This window comes from Alexandromys fortis, unplaced genomic scaffold, assembly GCF_014885135.2.
Source record: "Alexandromys fortis isolate MF-2015 unplaced genomic scaffold, M_Fortis_MF-2015_v1.1 scaffold_293, whole genome shotgun sequence".
Lineage (NCBI taxonomy): Eukaryota > Metazoa > Chordata > Mammalia > Rodentia > Cricetidae > Alexandromys > Alexandromys fortis.
Window position 1 is genome coordinate 548435 of NW_026068177.1, and position 24976 is coordinate 573410.

General features: G+C 52.2%; 2 protein-coding genes across 3 annotated transcripts; one reads left to right on the forward strand and one right to left on the reverse strand.

Moving 5' to 3' along the window:
• Nucleotides 1-3343: 3343 nt before the first annotated feature.
• Nucleotides 3344-14951, forward strand: Pld3 (phospholipase D family member 3). 2 transcript variants are annotated; one of them, XM_050129035.1, is made up of 12 exons: nt 3344-3494; nt 4049-4139; nt 4248-4322; nt 4412-4554; nt 4986-5169; nt 6704-6818; nt 6898-7025; nt 8254-8454; nt 11048-11187; nt 13146-13311; nt 14271-14370; nt 14470-14951. In XM_050129035.1, exons 2-12 carry the CDS (start codon nt 4113-4115, stop codon nt 14655-14657), a joined length of 1467 nt encoding a protein of 488 aa, XP_049984992.1. In that variant the 5' UTR covers nt 3344-3494; nt 4049-4112; the 3' UTR covers nt 14658-14951. The 2 variants fall into 2 exon arrangements, with proteins under 2 accessions (XP_049984992.1, XP_049984993.1); XM_050129036.1 differs by having other exon boundaries at nt 3458-3476.
• A 154-nt stretch (nt 14952-15105) lies between these two features.
• Hipk4 (homeodomain interacting protein kinase 4) lies at nt 15106-23680 on the reverse strand. The gene is made up of 4 exons (XM_050129038.1): nt 23133-23680; nt 18241-18597; nt 16947-17795; nt 15106-16175 (listed from the first exon to the last, which is right to left on the reverse strand). The coding sequence occupies exons 1-4, from the start codon at nt 23595-23597 to the stop codon at nt 15993-15995; spliced, it is 1854 nt and encodes a 617-aa protein (XP_049984995.1). The 5' UTR covers nt 23598-23680; the 3' UTR covers nt 15106-15992.
• Nucleotides 23681-24976: the final 1296 nt, after the last annotated feature.

Consider the following 24976-nt stretch of genomic DNA (forward strand, 5'->3'; position numbering starts at 1 on the left):
CCAGCTGTGCTCAGAAAAGCCAAGACTGGAGCCACTCAGTGAGAAAGTGGCAAGGATGGGATCTGAACTCTGGACTCTCCCATCCAAGGCATTGCTGATGGCAAGAGATGCAGAGCACGTCTCCTGCCGCTGCTCTCATCAGATGGTGACTCTCCTGGGAGCTGAGACCCAGCATCTATCTTAAAAGCCCAGCTGGGGCTGAAGAGCACTGACTGCTCTTCCAGAGACCACGGTTCAGTTCTCAGCATCCAAATGGCCCCTCACAACCATCTGTAACTCCAGTTCCAAGGAATCTGATGGCCTCTTCTGGCCTCCTTGAGCACTAGGCACATATATGGTACACAGACACATATGCAGGCAAACACCATACATATAAAATAAATAAATATTTAAAAAAAAAAAAAGCCTGGCCAGTTTTGCTTCCTCTTTGTCTGCAGACTGTGGTGAGATGCTTGAACACAGACAGGACCAAGGCCAAGGAACGAGGGGCTATTCTGTGGACAGGAAGAAGGTACATTTCCAGGCTGAGGTGCACCCCATATATATATAAAAGGAAACTGAGGGGCTGGAGAGATAGCTCAGAGGTTAAGAGGTTAAGAGCACTTTCCAGAGGTCCTGAGTTCAATTCCCAGCAACCATATGGTGGCTCACAAGCATCTGTAGTGAGATCTGGCTCCCTCTTCTGGTGTTCAGGTATACATGCAGGCAGAACACTGTATACATAATAAATAATTAAACTTAAAAAAAAGGAAACTGAGTAGGAGGATCAGCTGGGTCGATTGTACTGGGGTCGTGGGAACACCTGCATAAAGGTAGCACGGCCATGAAAGAATGCCAGCCTAGCTTCTGGCTGCCCTGAGTACCTCAGCCATACTCTTTATGACCCCCTCCCCCAGTGTGGGTCTGACTCTTGCTCCAAGGCCACTGGTCTCTGGAGGCTAGAGGTGGGGAGAAGGGACACCACAACGAGGAACTGAGTCAAATTACACCTCATAGTTTTTATAGAAATTATGAGCATTTGGGATGGCAGAATGGCTCCGTGAATACTTTTGTGAGTGTGCCTGACGGCCTGAGTTCAGCCTGCTGGTCAGACTGGTAAGAAGAGAGCTGACTCTTGCCGAGTGCCCTCTGACCTCCACATGAGTGTCATGACACACACAGAATAAGTGTAATAAAAAAAATAATTTTTAAAGAAATTAAAAATAGGCCAGCAGTGTTGACCACACCTTTAATCCCAGCATTGGGGAGGCAGAGCTAATTCCAGGACAGCTTGTGCTGTTACACAGAGAAACCCTGTCCAAAAAAAAAAAAAGAAAAGAGAAAAGAAGGAGAAATTAAAAATAGTATTTAAAATAATTTAACAATTTATTGTTTCATACAGGGTCTGTATAACCCATGCTGGGCTCAGATTTCAACAGTCCTCTGCCTCAAACTAGAGACTGCTAGAATGCCAGGTGGCTGCCACCATGTCCTGCTAAATTAATTTTTAAAAGGTTTATTTATGCCAGGTGGTGGTGGTGAACGCCTTTAATCTCAGAATTCAGGAGGCAAGTGCAGGGGGATCTCTGTGAGTTCCAGGACAGTCTGGTCTACGTGTGTGTGTGTGTGTGTGTGTGTGTGTGTGTGTGTGTGTGTGTGTGTGAAAGGGCATTGCAATCCCTGGAGCTGGAGTTACAGGCGGTGTGAGCTGCTCCTGTGGTTCTCTGCAAGAGCAGTGTTTGTTCTTAACCACCCCTTTTATTTTATTTTTCCTGGAGCTCAGGCCAGTCTCCTGGTGAGTTCCTGCTTTCACCTCCCAAGTGCTGCTGGGATGACTGACTTGTGCTGTCATGCCCCATTCCAGCCTTGTATTCTTCAATGAAACCTTTCTCATCAAAGCCTCCAGAAATAATGAATTCAAGCCTTCCTTTCTCCTCCCTGCCCTGACCCAAGGCTGCTATCTTCTGCATCTTTGGGTTCTTCCCCCCAGCCTCAGACAACCTTGGCACTTGTCCTTGCTTGCTGGTTTTTTGGTCCTGGTTTTTCTTTTCTTTTTCGAGAGATCTCACACGAGATCTGCACAGCAACCTGGTGGTGGTGGCGGCGGCGCACGCCTTTAACCCCAGCACTTAGAGAGGCAGAGGCAGGTGCATCTCTGTGAGTTCGAGGCCAGCCTGGGCTACAGAGTGAGTTTTAGGATAGCCAGAGCTACACAGAGAAACCCTGTCTCAAAAAACTGAGAGAGAGAGAGAGAGAGAGAGAGAGAGAGAGAGAGAGAGAGAGAGAGAGAGAGATGCCCGCCTCTGCCTCCAGAGTGTTGGGTTTAAAGGTGTGCGCCACCTTGCCCAGCTTGTTTCTCTTTCCTGAGACTGTGTCTCACTCTGCAGCCCAGGCTGCCTAGACTTCATAGATATCCTTCTGCCTCAGTCTTCCTGGTTATGCAGGAAATGGGGCTATAAGACCAGGACTTGGGATCTCAGGAAGGATTGCTAAAAGATCAGTCTAGGTTATACAGTGGGTTACAAACTAGCCTGATCCATAGTATGAGACTTTGTAAAACCACTCACCACCCACCCAAAAAAGTTAATTAATAATAAGAAAGTTGGCTGGGGATGTAGCCCCTTAGTAGAGCATTTGCAGTGCCCTGGGCTGTGTGTGTATGTGTAACACACATACACAAACCAAGAGGGCCATCCTTTGGAGGCAACCACAGGCTATTCGTGCACCTCAATAGCGATGCAGGCTGGTCTCTGTCACTTCCTGTGCGCTTGGGGGCTGACTAGGTGGAGAGAAGTGAGAAGGGACCACTTATTTCCCTAGCTTTAAATCCGATTTGCATCAGCCTGGGCTCAAAAGACCTAACTAAATAAACAGCATTAAAAGAAAGTTTTTTGTCTTTTTTTTTTTTTAAATCTGGCTTGGATAGAATGTGGGCTCCAGAAACTTCGGAGTTTTTTTTTTTTTATTTTACTCTCTAAAAATATCAATTGACTTAAAAGAAATACCGTCGTCTCAACAGACTACCAGAAAATCCACCACCGCTGTGGCCACCAGCGGCCGGTTTCCCATGCCACTGCGTGTGCTGTCTTCTGCTGAGCTTGCCCCTCTCTTTCAGCTACATTATTCAACCTTGATCTCCCCATTTCATCTTATGAGTGTCTTCAAGATTAATCTTACTTTTTTTTCACTAGGTGGCCGTGGTACAAAAATTCACATTTGTAGATCAGAAAAAGGACGAGAATTCCTTTTTTCTCCAACTTTCGGTCTCTCTCTGGGTATGGTGGGACTGGGGTGGCGCGTGACGAAGCCCATACTCCCCAACCCCACATACACGCCTCACCAGGTTGCTGGAGACTACCCGCTTCCCCACCGCAGAGGAACTGTTGCGCGCACTGCGCAGACTCCCCGCTGCAGTGGGCGTGGTTCTCGGAGGACCCGCCTCCTCTTTCCTCCCGCCCCTACTCAGCTGCTTCAGCAGAAGCTGGGGCCCCTCCGAGGTAGCAGCCGCCGCCGGAGTAAGACCGGGGTCGTATTAGGGAGGGGGCTGGGTGCGGGAGTGTGGGGACCGGGAGGCCGGGATGGCCCTGGGCTGTGAGCCTCAGGTGTCTGGTCAGGTAGGTCTACCTGGGACTAGGCGGACGCTCCACCTGGAACATTCCGTGAGTCATCCCAAGGCTGAGAAGAACCAGGCAGAGATTCGGGGCTCCCCAGGCCCCCAACTAGGAATGTATTTTTGGAATAATCTAGATTCGAGCTCAGCAGGGAACAAAAAGGGTTGCCTATGGGGAACAACGTGGGTGCTGAAGGCTTTGAAAGGTGGCAGGATGACGGCACTGGAGTGATTAAAAAAAAGGAAAGCAGATTCATTGGTCCTTCAGGGATTTCAACATCCCTGCTGACCAGCGACCAGCTTCCTCCTTATGGGGTGACGGGCATAGGGCCAAGGGCCCCCGTGATCTTCGGAGAAAGGGTTTTGGTTGATTTCATAAGCTCAAGGACATCCACTTTTCTGCGGTACCCCTGAAAGCCCAGACCGCCCCACACAGTGCCTGCTTTTTGTTTTCCCCAGCCTCCAGTCCCCGACACACCCACCTTGCCGCCTCGGCTCTGCAGTCCCCCAGCTGCCAGGCAATATGAAGCCTAAACTGATGTACCAGGAGGTAGGAGGATGGGATGCCTAGCGGGGAGGGCTGGCTGTTTTGAAGGGTAGGAGACCCGCCAAACCATCATGTTACTCCCACTCCCATCACCCCTTCCTAACCCCACAGCTGAAGGTCCCTGTGGAGGAGCCTGCAGGAGAACTGCCCATGAATGAAATCGAGGCATGGAAGGCAGCAGAGAAGGTAGGAACAAGCTGCTCCCCTTGAACTTTCTCCGACTGTTGTGGTGACCAGCCTTGTGTAGGCTGAAACTCCCTTCCCCTCCCCCACAGAAAGCCCGCTGGGTCCTGCTGGTCCTTATCCTGGCGGTGGTGGGCTTTGGTGCCCTGATGACTCAGCTGTTTCTATGGGAATATGGGGACTTGCATCTATTTGGACCCAACCAGCGCCCAGCCCCCTGCTATGACCCCTGCGAGTAAGTGGAAGGAGAGCTGGATGGTGGATGGGAGGGGTCCTGCCAGCCCAGAGGCACTTAAGCCTGCAAGAGTACCACGCGCTTGGTGTACCCAGTGCTGTGATGAGGGGGTTGTGTGTGCCCACGTCCATGCCCACTCCCCCCCCCTTGCTGTTTCCATGGCAGCCACAGCGTCATCATCCTTTATACAGGTCTGTGAACACATGGACACAGCATCCCTCATCTACATCTCCACACACACACACACACACACACACACACACACACACACACACACACGCACACACTATGCATCCCTCCCACACCTCTAGACACACCAGTGGCACACACATACCAGACTTCCATCCACATCTGGGAACCAGCAGAGCCTTTCTGTCCCAACCTGTCATCTCTGGCCCTCTGTGACTGACAGATGTCCTCCATACCTTTAGAGCCGTGCTGGTGGAGAGCATTCCTGAGGGTCTGGAGTTCCCCAACGCTACCACGAGCAACCCGTCCACTAGCCAGGCCTGGCTGGGTCTCCTTGCCGGTGCTCATAGCAGTCTGGACATCGCGTCCTTCTACTGGACCCTCACCAACAATGACACCCACACTCAAGAGCCCTCTGCCCAGCAGGTACCCACAAGCCTCGCTTACCTCCACCCCTTCCCCACCACGTCCCAACCTGGCTGTGGGAATAGTGATAATGAAGGGGGAGGGACTTCCTGCCACCCTGGAGACAGGTGGGAGAGTCCTGATTATCTGGAGGCCTCTGAATGTCAAGGAGCAACTTTGGTGGTTATGATGAATTGGGCTTGAAGATGTCACCCTGAATCCATCACACAAAGAAGGAACAAGTCCAGCCCAAGTCCGGCTGCCACCTTCCTTGCTGTGTGTGACCTTAGGCAATTCCCCTCTCCTCCCAGGCTTCTCTCACCTTATCTGAAAATTGCAAAGGGCTCGCGCCCGCGCCTGCGGCGCGCTGCTCTACTGCTGGGTTCCTGTGAGGACATGGTGGGCTTAATCTGTGCACATTTAGTCCAGTGGCTGGAACAGACTCAGCTCTTTCTGAGTGTTTACTGTTAAGATGTGATTGTTATAGGAAGGCTGTGGTGGCACACGCCTTTAATCCCAGCGCTCGGGAAGCAGAAAGGCAAGCAGATTTCTGGGAGTTCAAGCCAACCTGGTCTACCGAGCGAGTTTCAGAACAGCCTGGGCTACACAGAGAAACCCTGTCTCCAGGGTGTGAGTGCGGGGGAGATGTGATTGTTAAGCCTGGCATGAGGGTGCTCATCTGGAATCCCAACATTCTGGAGGCTGGTCCTTGTGGTGCACACTGATAGGTTCCAGTTACTTGGAGGCTGAGGCAGGAGAATCGCAAGTTTAAGTCCTGCTGCAGCTTCAAATCAAGTTTATGATCAGTCCGAGCAACTAAGGAGATTCTGTGTTCAAGTAAAGTAGAAAAGTGGAGCCCTGGGAAGATGGCTCAGCAGGTAAAACTGCTTACCACACAGACCTGACAACCTGAGTTCAATCCCAGGAACCCACAGCCAATGGAAATAACTGACTCCTGAAAGTTGTTCTCTGACATCCACATGTGTGTATACATACATACATACACACACTCACATATACACAATAATAAAATCTTTACAAAAAGGAGAGTGTTAGCCAGGCAGTGGTGGTGCAGACCTTTAACCCCAGCACTCAGGAGGCAGAGGCAGGTGGATCTCTGTGAGTTTGAGGCCAGTCTGGTCTACAGAGTGGGTTCCAGGACAGTCAGGGATACACAGAGAAACGTGTCTTGAAAAAAAAACCAAAAAGGGACTGTGTATGTAATTCTGGAGTAGAGCACTTGCCTGTCAGGAGCAAGGCTCTGTGTCAGCACCACACACACAAAGAAAGATGAAGGGTTTTGGTGTCATAATCTGTGAATCCTCTAAGGTTGAAGTGAAGTCTGTTCGTTCTTATGGGGGAACCTGTGAGGCTGATATTGGAACACTGGCTGGCCCAGCCCTCAGTAGCTGTCTCCCAGCCCCTCAGTAGCTGTCTCCCACAGGGTGAAGTCTGTTCATTCTTATGGGGGAACCTGTGAGGCTGGTATTGGAGCACTGGCTGGCCCAGCCCCTCAGTAGCTGTCTCCCAGCCCCTCAGTAGCTGTCTCCCACAGGGTGAAGAGGTTCTCCAGCAGCTCCAGGCTCTGGCACCTCGAGGTGTGAAGGTTCGCATCGCTGTGAGCAAACCCAACGGACCTCTGGCTGACCTGCAATCCCTGCTCCAGAGTGGTGAGCTGGCAACACAAGGGTGGCGGGCCTGGGGCTACCCATGCTGACCCCTGACTGCTGCCCCTGCTGTCGGTCACAGGTGCCCAAGTCCGCATGGTGGACATGCAGAAGCTGACCCATGGTGTCCTGCACACCAAGTTCTGGGTGGTGGATCAGACCCACTTTTACCTGGGCAGTGCTAACATGGACTGGCGCTCTCTAACCCAGGTCTGTGTGTACCCTGCCCACCTTCATTGCCTCCTCCTGAACTTCCCTATACATTCTGTGGTTCAGCTCTCTGAACCTTATTCCTACAGCAGCTTAGGGCTCCCTCTGAGTCCTGCTGGCAACTGCCAGGACACAGCACTGGAGGTCCTATCCACTTACCTGGCCTTCATTGTACATTCCTTGTGTGTATTTGAAGCCCATCTCTGACCTGGGGGGCTCTGGGAATGTGGGGGTAACAGGTAGGTTTCCTGGATGTGCAATTCAGTGTGGAGCCTGGCTTATCACCAGGCAGCTACAACTCAGAGAGTCAGGGCCAGGATGGGAAAGAAACAAAGGCCGGGGTGAGATGGTGGTACAAGCCATATCAGGGTGGGATGGGGGTGCAGGCAGAGGGTCATGGGTGGGGTAGGGGTAAAAGCAAAGATCAGGCACAAAATGGGGACCTAGATGGAGGGTTGAGGGTGGAATGGGGGTACAGGCAGAGGATCCAGCATGGGATGAGGTACAGAAAGAGGATCTAGGGCGGAATGAGAAGACACAGGCAGAACTCAGAGCTGGAATGGGGTAACACAGCAGGCTGACTGTAGCAGTTTAAAGCAAACATCTGACCCAACCTGGGGTCTTGGGAAGGGTCCCCAAAGGAGGAGATAGCTAAATCTGCCTGAAGCATCAGCAGGGACCAGCACAAGAGGGACTGACTCAGAACAGACACGACTCTAATTCACCCCAGTGAATACTTCCCTTGACTCCCCGTCTCAACAGCTATGCAGAGACATGCTAAAGACATAGCATTACCATGTGCTTGTCTTCTTCCCAATGGGACCTGTTGAGAGCCCAGGGGAATGCCTGGCACAGTCTGGGGAGCCAACGCCTGAGGCTGAGCTGGAGCTGGCTGGCATAGGGCAGAAGCAACAGGCGCAAAGTCTCAAGAAACAAGTAGCTCACCGGACTTAGTGCTGCAGGCCTGCACCTGCCTATTGTGTGTAAGGCCCTAATTTCAGCACCTAGTGTCCCAAGAAAATAAAAGCCATGCAACTTTGCAATGATTGAATGTTTCAAAACAGAAGTCAAGTTTGTGGCTATACTTTTAAGTTCTTGGGTGTTAACCCTTCAGAGTGGAGGTGCAGGGAAAGATTGGGTGACAGAGTTGGCTGAGGCAGCAGGTAGAACATGACAGCCGTCAGCAGTGAGCGCCAGAGTCCCCAGGCTCAGCACTGCTCTCCCACAGGTCAAGGAACTGGGCGTGGTCATGTACAACTGCAGCTGCCTCGCTCGTGACCTGACCAAGATTTTTGAGGCCTACTGGTTTCTAGGGCAGCCCGGTAGCTCCGTCCCTTCTACCTGGCCACGGCCCTTTGACACCCGCTACAATCAAGAGACACCAATGGAGATCTGCCTCAATGGCACCCCAGCTCTGGCCTACCTGGCGGTAAGTTGGGGGAAGTGGGTCTTCACGTGCTTCTGGCCACATGTCGTCACTCCCTGCGGCCTCCATCAAGGCCTACCTGGGGATTAAGGAGGGAGGACTGGACTTCGCCTTTGGTCAAAAGCTTGGGCTATTTCTCAAGCTCCCTCAGCACTGGATTCCTCTGGGAAACAGATATCCTGGCATTCCCAACCTCTGTGTGAAGGACACATGGTCCAGATACCCCTTGATGATGTCTGAACCAGCCACCGTAGCTCTTTCCAGCTACTGATTTACTTAGTTTATGAGTCAGGGTCTCATGCAGCCCACGCTGGCCTTGAGTTATGTACCTATGGATGATCTTGAACAACTTCTCTGGGGGTTTTGGGTTTTGGTTTTGTTTTGGAGCCCTCACTGGCCTGGAACTCACAGAAATCATGTCTTTGCCAGCTGAGAGCTGAACTTGAAAGCATGGGCCGTCGTGCCCAATCTTTTTTTTTTTTCTAAAATTTGTTTTATTGACCAAGTGTGGTGGTATATACTTTAATCCCAGCACTCAGGAGGCAGAGGCAGGAAAATCTATGTAGGTTCTAGACCAGACTGGTCTACCTATTGACGAGGCCAGCCAGGGATACATGATGAATCCTGTCTCAAAAAAAAAAAGGGGGGGGGGTAGAGAATGATTGGGGAAGACACCTGCTGTTGACCTCTTACCTCCATACAAGCATGTATGTATAAATACATGTGCTTGTGTCTTGTGCATTCATACAGGCACGCACACACACAGAGCACATGGTATACATCATTATTGTCTTTTTTTTTTCCAAGACAGGGTTTCTCTGTGTAACGCTAAATGTCCTGGAACTCACTTTGTAGACCATGCTGGCCTCGAACTCACAGAGCTCCATTTACCCCTGCCTCCCTCTGCCTCCCAAGTGTTGGGATTAAAGGCGTGTGCCACAACCAGCCAGCTGTTCTTTTTCAAAAATTCTTCCTTGAGTGTGTGTGTATGTATAAACATATACACATGAGTGAGGGTGCCCATGGAGGCCAGAGGCACTGGCTTCCTCTGAAGCTGAAGCTACAGGGTCTTAAACTGTCCCACGTGGGTGCTGGGAGCTGAACCCCAGTCCTCCGCGAGAACAGGACACACACTCTTAACCACTGAGCCAGCCCTTCTTTATTTATATATTTATTTCTTGAGGCAAGGTCAGGCAACCCTGGAACTTTCTGAACTTCTGACACTCCTGCTTCTAATTCCCAAGTACCAGCAACCGCCAGAGTGCTCTTCTTTTTCCTCTGGAACAGGTCTGTGTAGCCCAAGCTTACACCCACCCCTTGATCCTCCTGCCTCAGCCTCCTGAGTGATGGACTGTAGGCAAATTTGCCACCATCCGCACTGACTCTTTCAGGGGCAGTTACTGAGCGTAATAGACAAAACTACTGATTTCAGCTATTGCTATGTTTTTCAGCTGAGGAAAGCAATTTGGGGCTTCCTGTATTACCCCTTGAGTAAGTCATCAAGCCCAAAGTCATGGTCATGAATCATGGATATAGGGAAACAAGATCGTGGGTGCCCTTTGTAACCACTGTTTTCCAAAGCCATGAACACTTCCTTCTTCCATGGCCACTTCTACTTTTACACTTGTAGTTTCCTCGGGACCCAAGCAAAGGACCTGTTGTGACCCCTGACACATGAGGAGTTGCCTGGTCAGGGCTGAATGTGAGGATAGAGCAAAATCTCTACGTTAGTTGCCTGAAGGTATCACTAAAACCCTGTCTCTAAACAGGTGAAGTGGCTCCTGCCTGTAATTCTAGCACCAGGGAGAGTGGGGGCAGGAGGATCAAGAGTTCCAAGTTATGCTGGCTACATAGGAAACTGCAGACCAATTAGACTACATAAGATCCTATCTCCAACCAACCAAAACAACGACAAAATCATAAGAAGCTAGGGGAATGGCACGGTGGATAAAGCACTGGCTGTAGAAATATGAGGGCCTGGGTTCAAATCCCCAGAACTCACATAAACCTGGCATAGCCGTGCACATCTGTATTCCCAGCTCCCCTGGAGATACGGTGGCAAAGTGACCCTGTGTCAAACCAAACGGGAGGCAAGAACCAACACGGGAGGGTGTCCTCTGACCTCCACACACACCAAAATGAGAGAAAGAGAGAGAGAGAGAGAGAGAGAGAGAGAGAGAGAGAGAGAGAGAAGAGAGAGAGAGAGAGAGAGAGAGAGAGAGAGAGAGAGAGAGAGAAAAGAGAGAGAGAGAAAGAGAGAGAGAGAAAAGGATTTGCATTTCAAGCAAGTCCCCAAGTAACAAAGTGACATTATTGCTGCTGGATCAGGACCCACCCAGCAGTATGAATTCCTGAACCAAGCACTTCCATCTTGGCTGTACTAATTTCGCTTGTGACTTTAGGCAAGTAGCTTGCCCTTTGCGCCTGTTCCTCCCCTGCAAACAAGATGGTCGTTATCTTTCCTTTCATGGAGGCTGTGTTAGTGAGCTCAATAGCACCTGGACACACACTCTTATTGTGAATTGTCCGGACTTGGGGGTCCACTGTGATCCTGCCCCTAATAGGACACATGTATTGACTGTCCCCTCACCCCCAGAGTGCACCCCCACCGCTGTGTCCGAGTGGCCGCACCCCAGACCTGAAGGCTCTGCTCAACGTGGTGGACAACGCCCGGAGCTTCATCTACATTGCAGTCATGAATTACCTGCCCACCATGGAGTTCTCCCATCCACGCAGGTACTCCGGGTGGGGGCGAGGCTCAGGATGGGGAGCCCCTGTGACAGGAGGGTTGAGGGGGCTCTGGGAGCAAGCAGGAGACCCAGGCAAGATAGCAGATACAAGGGAAATATGGAGGGTTGTAGCTCAGTGACAGAGCTCCTGTTTAACACACTAGAGGCCCCAAGGAGGGGTGGGGCAGGGAGTGATTGGGTGTGAGGTCAGAAGATAAGAGAGCTGGGGAGAAGGCTGAGTGGTAAAGCACTTGCTAAGCAAGAGTGAGGACCCATTTGGATCCCCAGCACCACTGCAGATGAAGGTAGGCGTGATAGCATTCATCTTTTACCCCGGCGTGGAAACAGACACAGATGATCCCAAAGGCTCACTGGAAGGCCACCCTAGCTGAATTGGTGTGTTCCACATTCAGCAGGAGACCTTGTCTGGGGAGATCGCATAGCAGTTAAGAAGTTAAGAATCTTGCTGCTCACCGGGCAATGGTGGCGCAGGCCTTTAATCCCAGCACTTGGGAGGCAGAGGCAGGCGGATCTCTGTGAGTTCGAGACCAGCCTGGTCTACAGAGCTAGTTCCAGGACAGGCTCCAAAGCCACAGAGGAAACCCTGTCTCAAAAAAAACAACAACAACAAAAAAAGAATCTTGCTGCTCAGTTCAGTCCCAGCACCTACATTGTTCCTAACTCCCATGTCAGGTGGCTCACAACTGCCTATAATTCCAGTGAGTACGCACACAATTACACACACACACACCACACTCTTACCTCATATGCACGTGCACACACACTCTTTCTCTCCCCCCCCACACTCTTCCTCGTACACACTCTCTCTCACACACACACACACACACACATACACACTTTTACACATACACATGTACATGTGTGCACAACTCTCTCCCCCCACGCACACACACATTCTCTCCCCCTCTCAATATACTCTCCTTCCCCCTCACACACGCACACACATACACACACATACACAACACTCTCTCCCTCACACATGTACACGTGTGTGCACATACATTCTCTCCCACACATACAAGCACACACACTCTCTCTCTCCCCCTCAGACTCACACACACACACACACACACACACACGTTTAGGAGATGAGAGGAGTTTGGGCGTGGCAGCACATGTCTGTTAATCCCATCCTTTGAAAGGAAGGCTGAGGTGGGAGGATGGAGACAAGCCTTGACTACAGAGTGAAACTGTGTCAAAACGAAAGATGGGAGGCTGGGTTTTAGGGTACCCAAATGGTAGCCAGGAACAAGAGGAGAGGAATATGAGAATGTAGGAAAGATGGGAGGATGGGTTTTGGGGTACCCAAATGGTAGCCAGGAACAAGAGGAGAGGAATGTGAGAATGTAGGAAAGATGGCAGGATGGGTTTTGGGGTACCCAAATGGTAGCCAGGAACAAGAGCAGAGGAATGTGAGAATGTCGAAAGAGGGCTTGGGAGCCCCAAAGCTGAAGGTAAAGTCTAGGGCTAAAACCGCCTCCTCTAGGGTGGCACACATACATACGTGAAGACCAGGCACTGGTACACATAAAATCAAAATGAATGCATCTGTTGGGGCTGGAGAGATGCTCAGCAGTGAGAGCACCTGCTGCCTCTTGCAGAGAACGTGAGTTTGGTCCCCAGCACCCATGTCTGTAATTCCAGCCCCAGGCGGTCTGATGCCTTTGTCTTATACAGACACTGCTACTCCCATGCTCACATCTACACACAGCTACACATAGTTAATATTAAGTTCTCTAAAAAATAAATACATCTTTTTGCAAATTAAAAAGAAGAAGCGGGGGGGGGGGGTGCACACCTTTAATCCCAGCACTCAGGAGACACAGGCAGGTGGATCTCTGTGAGTTTGAGGCCAGCCAGGGCTACACAGAGAAACCCTGTCTGCAAAAACAAAGCCAAACAAATTACAAAGAAAAACCTGCCTCTTCCTCCTGCTGACTCCAGGTTCTGGCCGGCCATTGATGACGGGCTGCGACGGGCCGCCTATGAGAGAGGCGTCAAAGTGCGCTTGCTCATCAGCTGCTGGGGGCACTCTGAGCCATCCATGCGGTCCTTCCTGCTCTCCCTGGCTGCTCTTCGTGACAACCACACTCACTCTGACATCCAGGTGGTAAGAACCTAGCCCAGACCACCCCTTTTCCACTGTGCCCGGTCCTGGGGACACAGCCCACGTGAACCACAAGTGTCACAATAAGGATGGCCCAGACTGTACAGCCGTGAGGGGGAGACTATGAATCATGGCTGGCTAGGGCAGAGTGCAGAGATCCATTGCTGAGGTGGGGAGTCACGTGGAGGGGACAGGGTGGGTGAGACTGACACAGAAAGTACCTGCTGTATACTCGTGTTCAAGAAAGACTTTCTGAGGGCCTGTGGCTGTGGGCCAAACTCTGGGACCTCATAAACCAGGGGTGAGCCCACATTTACGATCCTAACACCTAGGAGGCAGAGGCAAGAGAATCAGAAGTTCAGGGTTATCTTTGGCTATACGGTGAATTAGGGCCATCCTGGTCTAAAAGAACCAGGGGCAGAGGAGGAGGAAGGATGACAGTCTGTGGACTGGAGAGGTGGCTCTCTGGTTAAGAACACTTGCTGCTCTTCCCAAGGACCAAATTTTGGCTCCCTGCACTCCATAGCTGGCAGCTCACAACAACCTATAACTCCAGTTCCAGGGAATCCTATATCCTCCTGGCCCCTGTGGGCACCAGCACGCATGCACGCGCGCACACACACACCCTCACTTGTGTACAAATTTAAAAATCTTTAGAGTAAAACAGAAGAGAGAGAGATAGGCAAGACAGACTTTCTCTAGAAAAAGGGACATCAGCAACAAGGCTTCAGGATGGAGCAAGAGTCACTGCAGATCCATATCCCCACCCCCACCCTGCCTCAGCCTGTGTTTACAGGGACCAGCTGCACTGGGCCCTATTTTGGTCCAAGGATTCCACCACACCCCGGGAAGCAGCCAAGTGCCTTTCGGAAATGCCACTTGCATGGCTCCCCTGCCATCCCAGAGCTGTCCACAGCTCCCCAACTTGCACCTCAAGCTTGTTGTCCTCCCCTCCCCTGCAGAAACTGTTTGTTGTCCCCACGGATGAAGCCCAGGCTCGAATCCCCTACGCCCGTGTCAACCACAACAAGTACATGGTGACTGAACGTGCGACATACATTGGTGAGTGTCCCAGTACCACGGGCATAGCCAAAGAAGGGAGGGACTGGGTACTAGGTCCCTGCCAGCCCATCAGACCCTCACTGTACCCCTTTTCCCCAGGGACCTCCAACTGGTCTGGGAGCTACTTCACAGAGACAGCAGGCACCTCCTTGCTGGTGACACAGAATGGGCATGGTGGCTTGCGCAGCCAGCTGGAGGCTGTTTTCCTGAGAGACTGGGAATCCCCATACAGCCATGATCTTGACACCTCAGCTGACAGCGTGGGCAATGCCTGTCGCCTGCTTTGAGGCCTGGCCCAAAGGATCGGCCAAAGCCTTCCAGGACCCCTTGGACTCAACCTTGGGTCCCGGCTTTTGTCCCCAAGCCCTTGCTTCTGTCTGTCCCATCGTGGCTCCACAGTCTCCCCCACTGCATTCCCATCACTACGTCCACTTCCACTGGCCTGACACTCTGGCTTCTATGGACCTAGCAGAGCTAAGGGAGATTCAGGCCCCAAAGTAGTGGGGGTGCATGCTGGGCCTGGACCTTTGGCCTACCCCCGCAAAGGGGCCAAGATTATACTAACTAAATAATTGTCTGTACGGCCTGTGCTTAACTGAGTGGCGTGAGATGGGGTGTTGGTTAGGGGACAGGTGGCATGGGTTTCTGATGGGGCCATCTCAGCATGCAATGCACACAGAGCTGGCGTGGGCTGGGCATGCCGTGTGTGTCCACACTAGCAGGCATGGGCTGAGCATGTGTATAACCAGCATGTGTTGTACTGAGCATGCTCCAGAGCTACTGCTAAATCCCAGGGTGTATGGGGGGGAGGGGGGATGACAGACAGACCAGCAGATCTGAACACCAGAGCATGTGGCAGCTCTGAATTTATTCCCATCAGTGCGTTTACAGGTAGCATGTCCTGAGCGTGAGTAAGTGAGCATGCCAAGCCCATCGCAAACACAGAGGACCAGTCAGTGGTACGTGCAAACTCAGATGGACATGTGTCCAACAGAGAGCATTCTGAGGGTAGGCTCCCAAGGGGCCAAGCCCTTGCTCGTTTTATTTTATTTTGTTTTGTTTTTGAGACAAGGTCTCACTTTAAGCCCAGACTGGTCTTGACATTGTCATTGTGATTCTCTTCCTGCCTCAGTCTCCTGAGTGCTTGGAATTACAAACCTACTCCACCATGCCAAGTTTAATTTAGTTTGTTTAGGGAGCAGATTTCTGTGCACAATCCAATGCCATAGTAGCTGGGCCGCTGACCTCAGCGAGAGGCAGACCGTGGCCATATGGGTAGTGCAGGTTCACTCAGTGGTAACAGGCAGGAGCAGGGTTTGGAACAGTTTTTTTATTGAAATACACGAGGCAAGCGGGTCCAGGCACGGTCATGGCCAATGGGGTGCAGTCCTCTTCCTGACTCTGTGGCCTCAGGGTCTCGGGCCAGACCTGACGGCCTCCAACATTAGAGTGGGGTACAGGCATGTTGCCAGGGACAGGGAAATAGGAACATTCTGGATAGCTATTTTCTGTAAGAATAATCTGTGGGTTCAAAGGATGGCTCTAAAGAGCCATTTCAGAGCAAGAAGGGATGCCAGCCCAGCTAGCTCAAACCCCCCAAAATGATAGGGGTGGGGTCCCCATCAATGGTGCCCTCCAACATGCTGCAGAAAGCTAGTGGTCCTGGGTGGCCCGTGTGCGTGGGGATGGCGGGCTGGAAGCCCTTGAGCTCGAGACCCCCGGATGCCCTCTAGGGTCCATTCTGGCTCATTCAGCCACTCTCCAGAACAGCTGCTGGGATCGAAGATGAGCTCAGGGCCTGGCCGCTGTGGGGGAAGAGAGAGGAGCATCAACAAGAAGGATGGGTACCTGTTGATGTGTGTACCTACCTACTAGAAGGGGTAAGCAGGCAGAAAGGCCCTCACTCCACGCGCAGGCTTTCCTACACTGAAGTCGGGGATTAGGGATAGGAACCAGAACAGACCAGGCTCCTACCAGGCAAAAACTCTGCCTCTGGGCCACACCCTCAGCCTCTCTTGAGGAATTCGAAGCAAATGCTCGAGTGTTGTTATATCCCAGTTCCTTGCCTTGGATTGTAGGTCAGCATTCTACCTGCCCCTGAAGGAGAGTCCCCAGTCCCTCGCTGGCGGATACTAGGCCAGGCAAGAAGTCTACTGCAAAACTAAAGCTCCAGCCCTTTTGGGCAAGAAGGAGGTGTTAGTGTTTAGAGATAGGGTGTTGTTATGGAGCCCAAACTAAACTTGACCTTGAGGTGACCCCCAGTTTCAACTTCCTGGGATGGTAGGTGCCACACCACCCAGAGCCTTGCCCATTTCTTAACAGGCCCATCACTAGGTGCCTGTTTTCTTTCCCAGCCTTAATTAGAGTCAGTGTAAGCCTTGGGCTGTCCTGAGGGTGCTAGCGTGACCTGAGCCTTGTCGCCTTATGTCAGTGTTTACTGAACCTTGGGGCCTGGGTGTGCGGTCACAGATGCTACAGTTGTGGGAAGCATGGCCCCATTACCTGTGCACCGTCATAGATTAAGCTCTAGGAAGACCAAGACCCAGCCTGGGTGCCAGTCTGTGCACCCTGCTCACCTCAGTATCCATGGTCCTGTCTTTGATGCTGGGCCCATCTCCTTCCCGTTGTGGGATGACAGATGGTTCTGTGGAGGCCCCGCGGCCTTCTCCTTCCTCCCAGCCACTGCCCCGACAGGGCCCAGACTCCTCTGGTGAGGCTTGGCTTAGCCGGATAAGGTTACTGAAATTGGAGTCAGATTTGGAGCCCGCCGGGGGCTTGCGGGCCTTGTGGCGGCTGGTCAAGCGGCTGCCATAGAAGGCCAGGATAGGCTCCGGGCCTGAATCAGGGACTCGATGGCCAGTATTGGCTACTTTGAGTGGGGCCAGCATGTCAGAGACCATGTCGGCCCGTGTGTCGCTCCACAGCCCTCGTCTAGCCTCCTGCAGACTCAGGTCATCAAGCTGGTCGATGGCCCTCTGCACTCCGGGGGCCTTCTCCTCCATGAAGAAGGACCCACTGCCTGCCACACCACCCAGGCCTGCAGTGTCCTCCTCCTCGGCAAGGCGGTAGTAGGGAGGCCCCTCCTCCGCACCGGCTATGATAGGCGGGGGTGGCTTGCCATCCACCTGCAGGGACAGACGACACCCACGGAGCGACAGCTGGTAGTAGCGGGTGGCCTCATGAGCACTCCGCAGCTGCTGCATGGACACGAAGGGGTGGCGCAGGGCTGCGCTGGGGCTGATGCGTTCGTGAGACTCCCATGTTAGCATGCGTTTGATCAGCTCCACCATGCTCTTGAGGTCTGCGTGCTCCGCCAGTGCCTCCCGGTCCGGGAAACTCAGACGACTTACAGCCCCCCCACCGTTCACCGTCTCAATCTGGTCCAAGGATTTGAGCATGTACTTGCGGCGCTCCAGTGGACGTACCTGACGGGGTGTGGGGGAGACCGGGTAGAGATGTGTCTAGACTCGGGGCTCCAGAAATCACCTGCTGTGGGAGCCAAGTGGGGTGCCCCTGCCTTGTGCCCGTATGACTGGAAGCTCTCTTGCTGCTGGACTGCCCAGTCTGGCCCCTCACACCAATCCCTAGCTCTCCTGCATAGGGAGGACGTGCGATTCTGTTCTTTGACCCCCCCCCCCCCCCGTCACCTAACTCAGGCTCCACACGTCACCTACACTTTCAGTCTAACCCAGAGACATGACCGTAACCTTCAGATCTGCTGGCCCATCAGATGTGTTGGCCCACCAGCTCTGACAACCAGCTCCCAGACTTCTGGTCCTCCCCCAAGGTCTAATCTAGATTGTTCTTAATATTGCAGTCTCCCACCCACCCCAGCACAGATTGTCTTCACCCTGCCTGCTCCTCCCATACCTTGGTCTCAGCTAGGTAGTCGGCAGAGGACTTCAGCTGCCAGGGGTTGGTGGCATCGGGGTGGGGGTTCCGCTTGAAGAAGTGGTGAGCCTTGCGGGCAGCGTGCAGCAGGTGGGGCTTGGGCAAGCCCTGCGTCTCACAGATGTAGCGCACCTGGTCATACTCATTGTTGCCCGGGTAGAGAGGCCAGCCCAGGTGTAACTCGGCCATGACGCAGCCCAGAGACCACACATCCACCTTCTCGCAGAAGGGCAACCCCAGCAGGATCTCTGGGGCCCTGTAGAAGCGGGACTGGATGTATGGCTCCTTCACATAGCGCACCTCACTGAATATGCTGGCTGAGCCGAAGTCGATCACCTGTGAAGGGCAGAGGGTATGGGACATGGGGTAGGTGGGCTGGGGGAGTGGTGGGAGTGACCAGACTGGGCCCCTCCTGGGACTCATCTCTTTCTCCTGTGTCTGTCTAGCTCTGTGCCTTGAGACTTCCTTCCTTATGAGTGTCCCTCTCTGTCATCTAGCTGTTGTTTCTGGGTTTCTGTTAGGTCTGTCTCTGAGCCTCTTGAACTTGTGCCTATAGTAGTTGGGTACCACCCGCCTCCCGCGTGCACCTGCAGTGCAGCGCCATGAGCATAGTCCCCTGCCCATTGTTGGTTAGTGCTGAGACAGGGTCTCAGGTATCCCAGGCTAGCTTCACACTGGTTGTGTAGCAAGGATGACCTTGAGCTCCTGTTCAAGGGCTGGGATTATAGGTGTGTACAACCAAGCCCAGCTCCCAGTTATAATTTTAATATTTCATCTACTCTAAATTTCACTTGTATGTGGGGTTGTGAGGGGGGTACGTGCATATGCGGGTGGGTGTCGTCACTCATGAGTACCGTGTAGGGGAGAGAGGTTGATGGTAGGTATCTTCTACCATTCTTCCTTGTTTTTGGAGACAGGGCCTCTCACTAAACCTGAAATTCACTATATTGGCAAGATTGCCAGACCCCTGAGCTCTTTTGATCCTCTTGTCTTCCCTTACAGCCCCTCAGCCCTGATATTATAAACCCAAGCCCAGATCTAATGATGCTGGGGAATATGAATTTAGGATCTGCTTGTGTCCAGCAAGCACTTAACCCACTGGGACTGGAGGCGTGGCTAACCCACTGGGACTGGAGGCGTGGCTAACCCACTGGGACTGGAGGCGTGGCTGGGTGGCTAAGAGTACTTGCTGCTCTTGCAGATCCCAACACCCACATGGCAGCTCACACCTGCCTGTAACCTGAAAAGCCATGATATATGCACAGGCACTCACACACAAACTAAATTAGCCAGGCAGTGGTGGCGTACACCTTTAATCCCGGCACTTGGGAGGCAGAGGAAAGTGAATCTCTGCGAGTTCAAGACCAACCTGGTCTACAAAGTGCTTTCTAGGATAGTGAGGGCTGCACAGAGAAACCTGTCTGAAAAAACAAATAAAATAATTAAAAAGTGAAATAAAATTCCAGTCCCATGAGAACGAGAGCTTTGTATTTCATTCAAGGCTATGTCTCTAGAGGTCTAAGCAGTGCCCGGCACATCACAGGGCTCAGGAAAAAGTGAGTGAGAAACACAAGTGGCTGTCTCAGAGCAATCAGGATTTTCCTTTCATTGTTGTTGTTGTTTAGGGTTTTTTTGTTTCATTTGGTTGTTTTGAGACAGGGCCTCTTTATATACCCCTGGCTGTCCTAGAACTCTGTAGACCAGGCTGACCTCAAACTCAGAGATCTCCCTGCCTCTGCCTCTGAAGTCCTGGGATTAAAGTCATGCTAGGCATAGTGTTTGATCTTTTGAGATAGGGTTTCCTGTATCCCATACCCATTGTGTAGTCCAGGGTGACTTTGCACTCCTGATCCTCCAGCCTCCACATGTCAAGTACTGAGATTACATGTGTGTACCGGCACCCTAGGCCTTTGCTGTTTATGTTGAGGTTGCTTTTAGTTTCTGAGGCAGGCCTTGAATTCACAAAAATCCTGCCTCAGGCAGCCTGACTCCTTCCACCCCCCCCCCCCCCCATTGCCTCTTCACAGCTAATCGCTCATCTCTGAGTGTCTCTGTCTTCATTTCTGTGTTGTGGACAGGGAAGGAACCACCCTGAAAGCCAAGTCCTCTATGATTTTCACCATCCAACACTATCAAAACCCGGAAGGCCCTCAGCTTGCCATGGGCGGCGGGCAGGAGCCTTCGTCTGTCCCTCTCGCCACCAGGTGGCGCTCTGCTGGTTTCCTGAGACTAACGCAGTGGATGTGGCTTCCTGCTCTGCTTGCAGTCCACCACCCTCAGCTTCCCTGCCCACAAGGCTGATCATGAAATAGATTTTAGTCGGGACTCAGAATCCCCGAGAGCTTGAATGACACTGGGCAGTAAGTCCGTGTTTGTGGGGTCCCTTCATTCTGGAAACACTGTAGGGGTGACAGTGACCACCCCAGACACTGTGAGCCCTATTATATCTACAGTGATCTCTCCTTAGCTCACTGTGCTTCCACCCCTCAGGGCAAAAGCACCCATCTCTTCCTGTCTCTAACATTCAGTGGGGTGCTGGGAGAGGCCAAGGGCACAACGTAGGCAGCTTTGGTCCAGCCCCGCCCTTGGGTACTGCCTGCCCAGTCATAGCCAGAGCCTTGGATGACAAATACACAGGTGGAGGAGGCACAGAGGGTGTCTGTGTAGGTTGACAAGCCATAAACAGAGGCTCTGCAGGAGAAGTTGAACTTGTGGCAGAGGAGACAGCTCAGGTGCCCACCCAGGGGCAAGAACAGAGACCAGAGCCACCTAGCTTACAGATGCCTAGGCCAGCAGGTCCCGGTTGAATCCTATCTTTCTCCCCAACAAGTGTAGAGTGGCCTTGAACTTGCCACACAGCCAAAGGCAACCTTGAACTTTTAATCTTTCCACCTCTGCAGTGGTAGAAGTCTAGGTATCTGCCCCTATGCCCAGCTCTCCCTCACACATTCTTCCTTTAGACTTAATTCATTCAGTGGGAATGCAAATGCAGGTGTGTGTGTGTAGAGGTCAGAGGATAACTTTTGGGAGTCAGTTCTCTGCTCCCACCACCATATGGGTCCTGGGGATTGAACTCATGTCCTCAGGCTTGGCAGCAAGCACCTTTACTGGCTGAGCCATCCTGCTTGCCCTTCTTTTTCTAAATTGTGAGTGTGTGTGTGTGTGTACATGTTGGTGTGCATATGCACACGTGTCAGAAGTTAGCCTTCCTCTATCACTCTCTACCTTATAATTTGAGACAAGATCACTCGCTGAACATGGAACTTGCTGATTGGCTAGACAGGCTGGCCAACGAGCTCCAGGAATCCTCCTGTCTCACCTCCCCAGCACTGATATTACAGGTGAGCTGCCACACTTGGCTTCTTGTATGGGTGCTAGGAACCTGAAATGAGGTTCTCCTGCTTGTTCAACAGGCATGTTACCATCTGACTATCTCTGAAACCTCCCCCATTCACACTGTGAAACCCACCAGTGAATTCTGTTGTCCCTAGCTCCACATCTGCCCCAGTCCACACACATCCCAGCTATATCTCATTATCTGCGACTCCTACTTGGATCACCCCATCTGCCTTCTCGATCCTACTTCCTCCCAAAAACTGAACACCTAAGTCAAGGCAGGCCCTTCTACTCTGAATCCATTTGTGAATACAGCATGTTGGTGTGTGCCTTTGACCCCTTTGCTTGGTAGGCAGAGGCAGGAGGATCTTCCATGAGTTTGAAGTATGCCTGGTCTACATAGCAGGTTCAGGGCCAGCCAGGGATACATTGTGAGACTTTGTATCAAAAAAAAAATACAAGTAACCCTGGTGGTTGTAGTGTAGGCCTTTAATCCCAGTGCTTTGGTGGCAGAGGCAGAAGATCTCTGTGAGTTCAAGGCCAGCCTAGCCTCCAAAGTGAGTTCCAGGACAGTCAATGCTGTTACACAGAGAAACCCTGTCTCAAAAAAACAAAACAAACCAACCAACCAAACAAACAAGAAAAACAAACCAATTTTGACTGTGCCTATGAGGCCTTGCACAATGCCACCCCTGCCTCATTGATCTCCTTTCCTCCCTCTTTGCCCTGTCATTCTACTCCAACTCTACAGAACTCCCCTGCGTTGCTAGAATCCTTAACCACCACATGCTCCTACCTTCGGGCCTTTCTGCTGGCTGTCCCTTCTCCCATGGCCCTCTCTGACCCTCAAGACTCGTTCAGGTGCCCCCTCCCTGACGCCCTCTTGTAAATTTCAGCCTCCACCACATCCCACTCCTGAGCAATACCCTACATCCTCTCCTTCCCGCTTCCACCTCCTCACTCCCCTGACACGTTACTCTTACCAAGTACTGTCTCCCCCACTAGAATGTCAGCCCTGACCTGAGCCACGGGAGGGAAGCTGGACGGAGCAGGGTTGGGGAGACTTCAGGGCCTGGAAGGGAAAATGGAGGACCTTGGAAATGAGATGGAGAAGCCAGGCATGGTGGTGAATACCTGTAGTCCAAATACTTGGGAAGGGGGACCTACTCAAATTCCAGACCAGCCTGGACTACATGAGACCTTGTTTCCAAAAACCAACTAATTGAGCTGGCTGTGGTGACACATACCAGTAATCCTAGCACTTGGTTAGTGGAGGCAGGTAGGTGATGAATTCAAGACATCCTCAGCTACACAGCAAGTTCAAGGCTAGCCTGTACCACGAGACCCTGTCTCAAAAACAACAACCACTCTAAAGAATTGGGATAGGGTATGGAAGACTGCCAGACAGCAGCAAGGAGAGGCAGTTTGGAAATCAGGGACACCTCAGAGCCACATCATGGAACTGACGGGAGATTCACATGCTGGCCGAGCATCCCAGTGTTGAGTAAAGCTGTCTCCCAGGCAACCACACTCACCTTTACCCTGAAGGGGCAGCGGGTCTGGTCCACCAACATGATGTTTTCAGGCTTGAGGTCAGCATGGATGATGGCCAGCTCCTTGAGGCGAGCCAGCGCTCTCAGGACCTGCAGGGTGACAGTGCGAATGTGCCGGGCAGGAAGGGGTGCGAAGTTGTTCTCTTTCTGGAACTCAAAAAGGTTTTGCTCCAGTAGCTCGAAGACCAGGTAGAACTTGAGGGCATCGTGGAAGAACTCGAGAAAGCGGATGACGTGGGCCTCGTCGGGGTCCAGGCCTCGGACACATCGGAGCAGCTTCAGCTCGTTCTTGATGATACGACTTCGGTAGGCGTCGTTCTTCAGGATCTTGATGGCCACCATTTCACCCGTACTCCTGCGCCAGCCCTTGGCCACCTCTCCGAAGGTGCCCTTGCCCAGTACTTCGATGATGTCGTAACAGTCAGTCTCTGACTGGATGGTGGCCATGGTGCCCTCGCTGCCAGTCACTCCTCCACCCTTACTCCTGAGCCACTGGCTTGGCTTCCTAGACCTCCCACCCTGATGATGGCCCTTCAGTCCTCTCAGCGGGGGAAAGATAACCACACTCGTGTCTCTCCCTATGAGGTCAGCCCCTGCCTCCCTGGCACCCCTTCTTGGCCCCTTTGGCCACACTGTGAGTCTACCAGGGGCTGCACCCCTCCCCCAAAGCCCTCTTGGCTTGGGATGAGGGGGCTCAGGCCCCTCTGAATGGGTTCCAGCGTTGCTGAGTGGCTTTGATTCTGTTGTTAGAGACCTGAGTCCTAGGCTTAGAATGGGGGGTGGGGTGCCAGGCTGGGCCCCTCCCCCACCCACTGACGGAACCCTGGAGAAGCCGATGGGGTAGACTCAGGGATTTTATTCATTGACCTTGGGTGTTCAGAAATAGGGACGCGCCTACAGTCACGTGAGAGTGTAGAAAGATTTTCCAAGTTAGAGTGTGTGCGTGTGCGTGTGTGTGCGTGTGTGTGTGTGTGTGTGTGTGTGCGCGTGTAAGACATGGAGAGGGTGTATGGATAGGGTAAGATCCAGATTGTAAAGACACTGAATGCAGGCTAAAAAGTTTGAACGGGGCACTGGGGAGCCACGGAAGGCTTTAAGCAAGGGAATGAATGCTCAGACCTGAGTCTTCACCCAGAAAGGTGCTGTGTGAGAATGCTTGCAGTAGATACAGTGGCTGCACCTTAAGCAACTGCTGTCCCAACCCGCAATTGCAACTCTGCAGCAACCATGGGTGGGCGCAGCTAGGTGGGAATTCTGTTCTCTCAGGCACCAACTCTGTCTGGGCCACTAAAGGAAACTTTATCTAAATTGCTATAGAACTCAAGATTCAAAGGTTGAGGTGAAATCCTGCTAGCTCAGAGAGGCTGAAGAGCAAGTAGCTAACCTTCTCTCCCTGCTCACATTTCCAGAAAAAGGGTGTCCTTCCCTTCCGCTCAGCCCCACTAAAGAGCCTCCTGAAATGCAACATGTCTTTGCATCATCAACAAAAGCAGCAGAAACAAATGTGGCATACCTTTTATACAGTGAAAATAATATTCCACAACAAAGGGTGAACTGCAGGAAAGGAGTCCACAGACCCCAGCAAGGAGGCTGAGGAAGTCCAGGTAGATTCAGCTGGCGAAGGGCTCAGGAGCTGATGGAGTGAGGCCCTAGATAGGGCAGAAGGGCAGGCTGTGGTACTGAAAGGGTCAGGGGAGGAAAGAAACAATTTAGGACAAGGTTGCAGGTAGTCTGTGAGAAGGTGACATGGGAGAAGGTGACGTGGACAAGGGACAGTTAGTGGGGTAGACAATGAGGTCGGATTAGAGAAACTGACATTAAACACG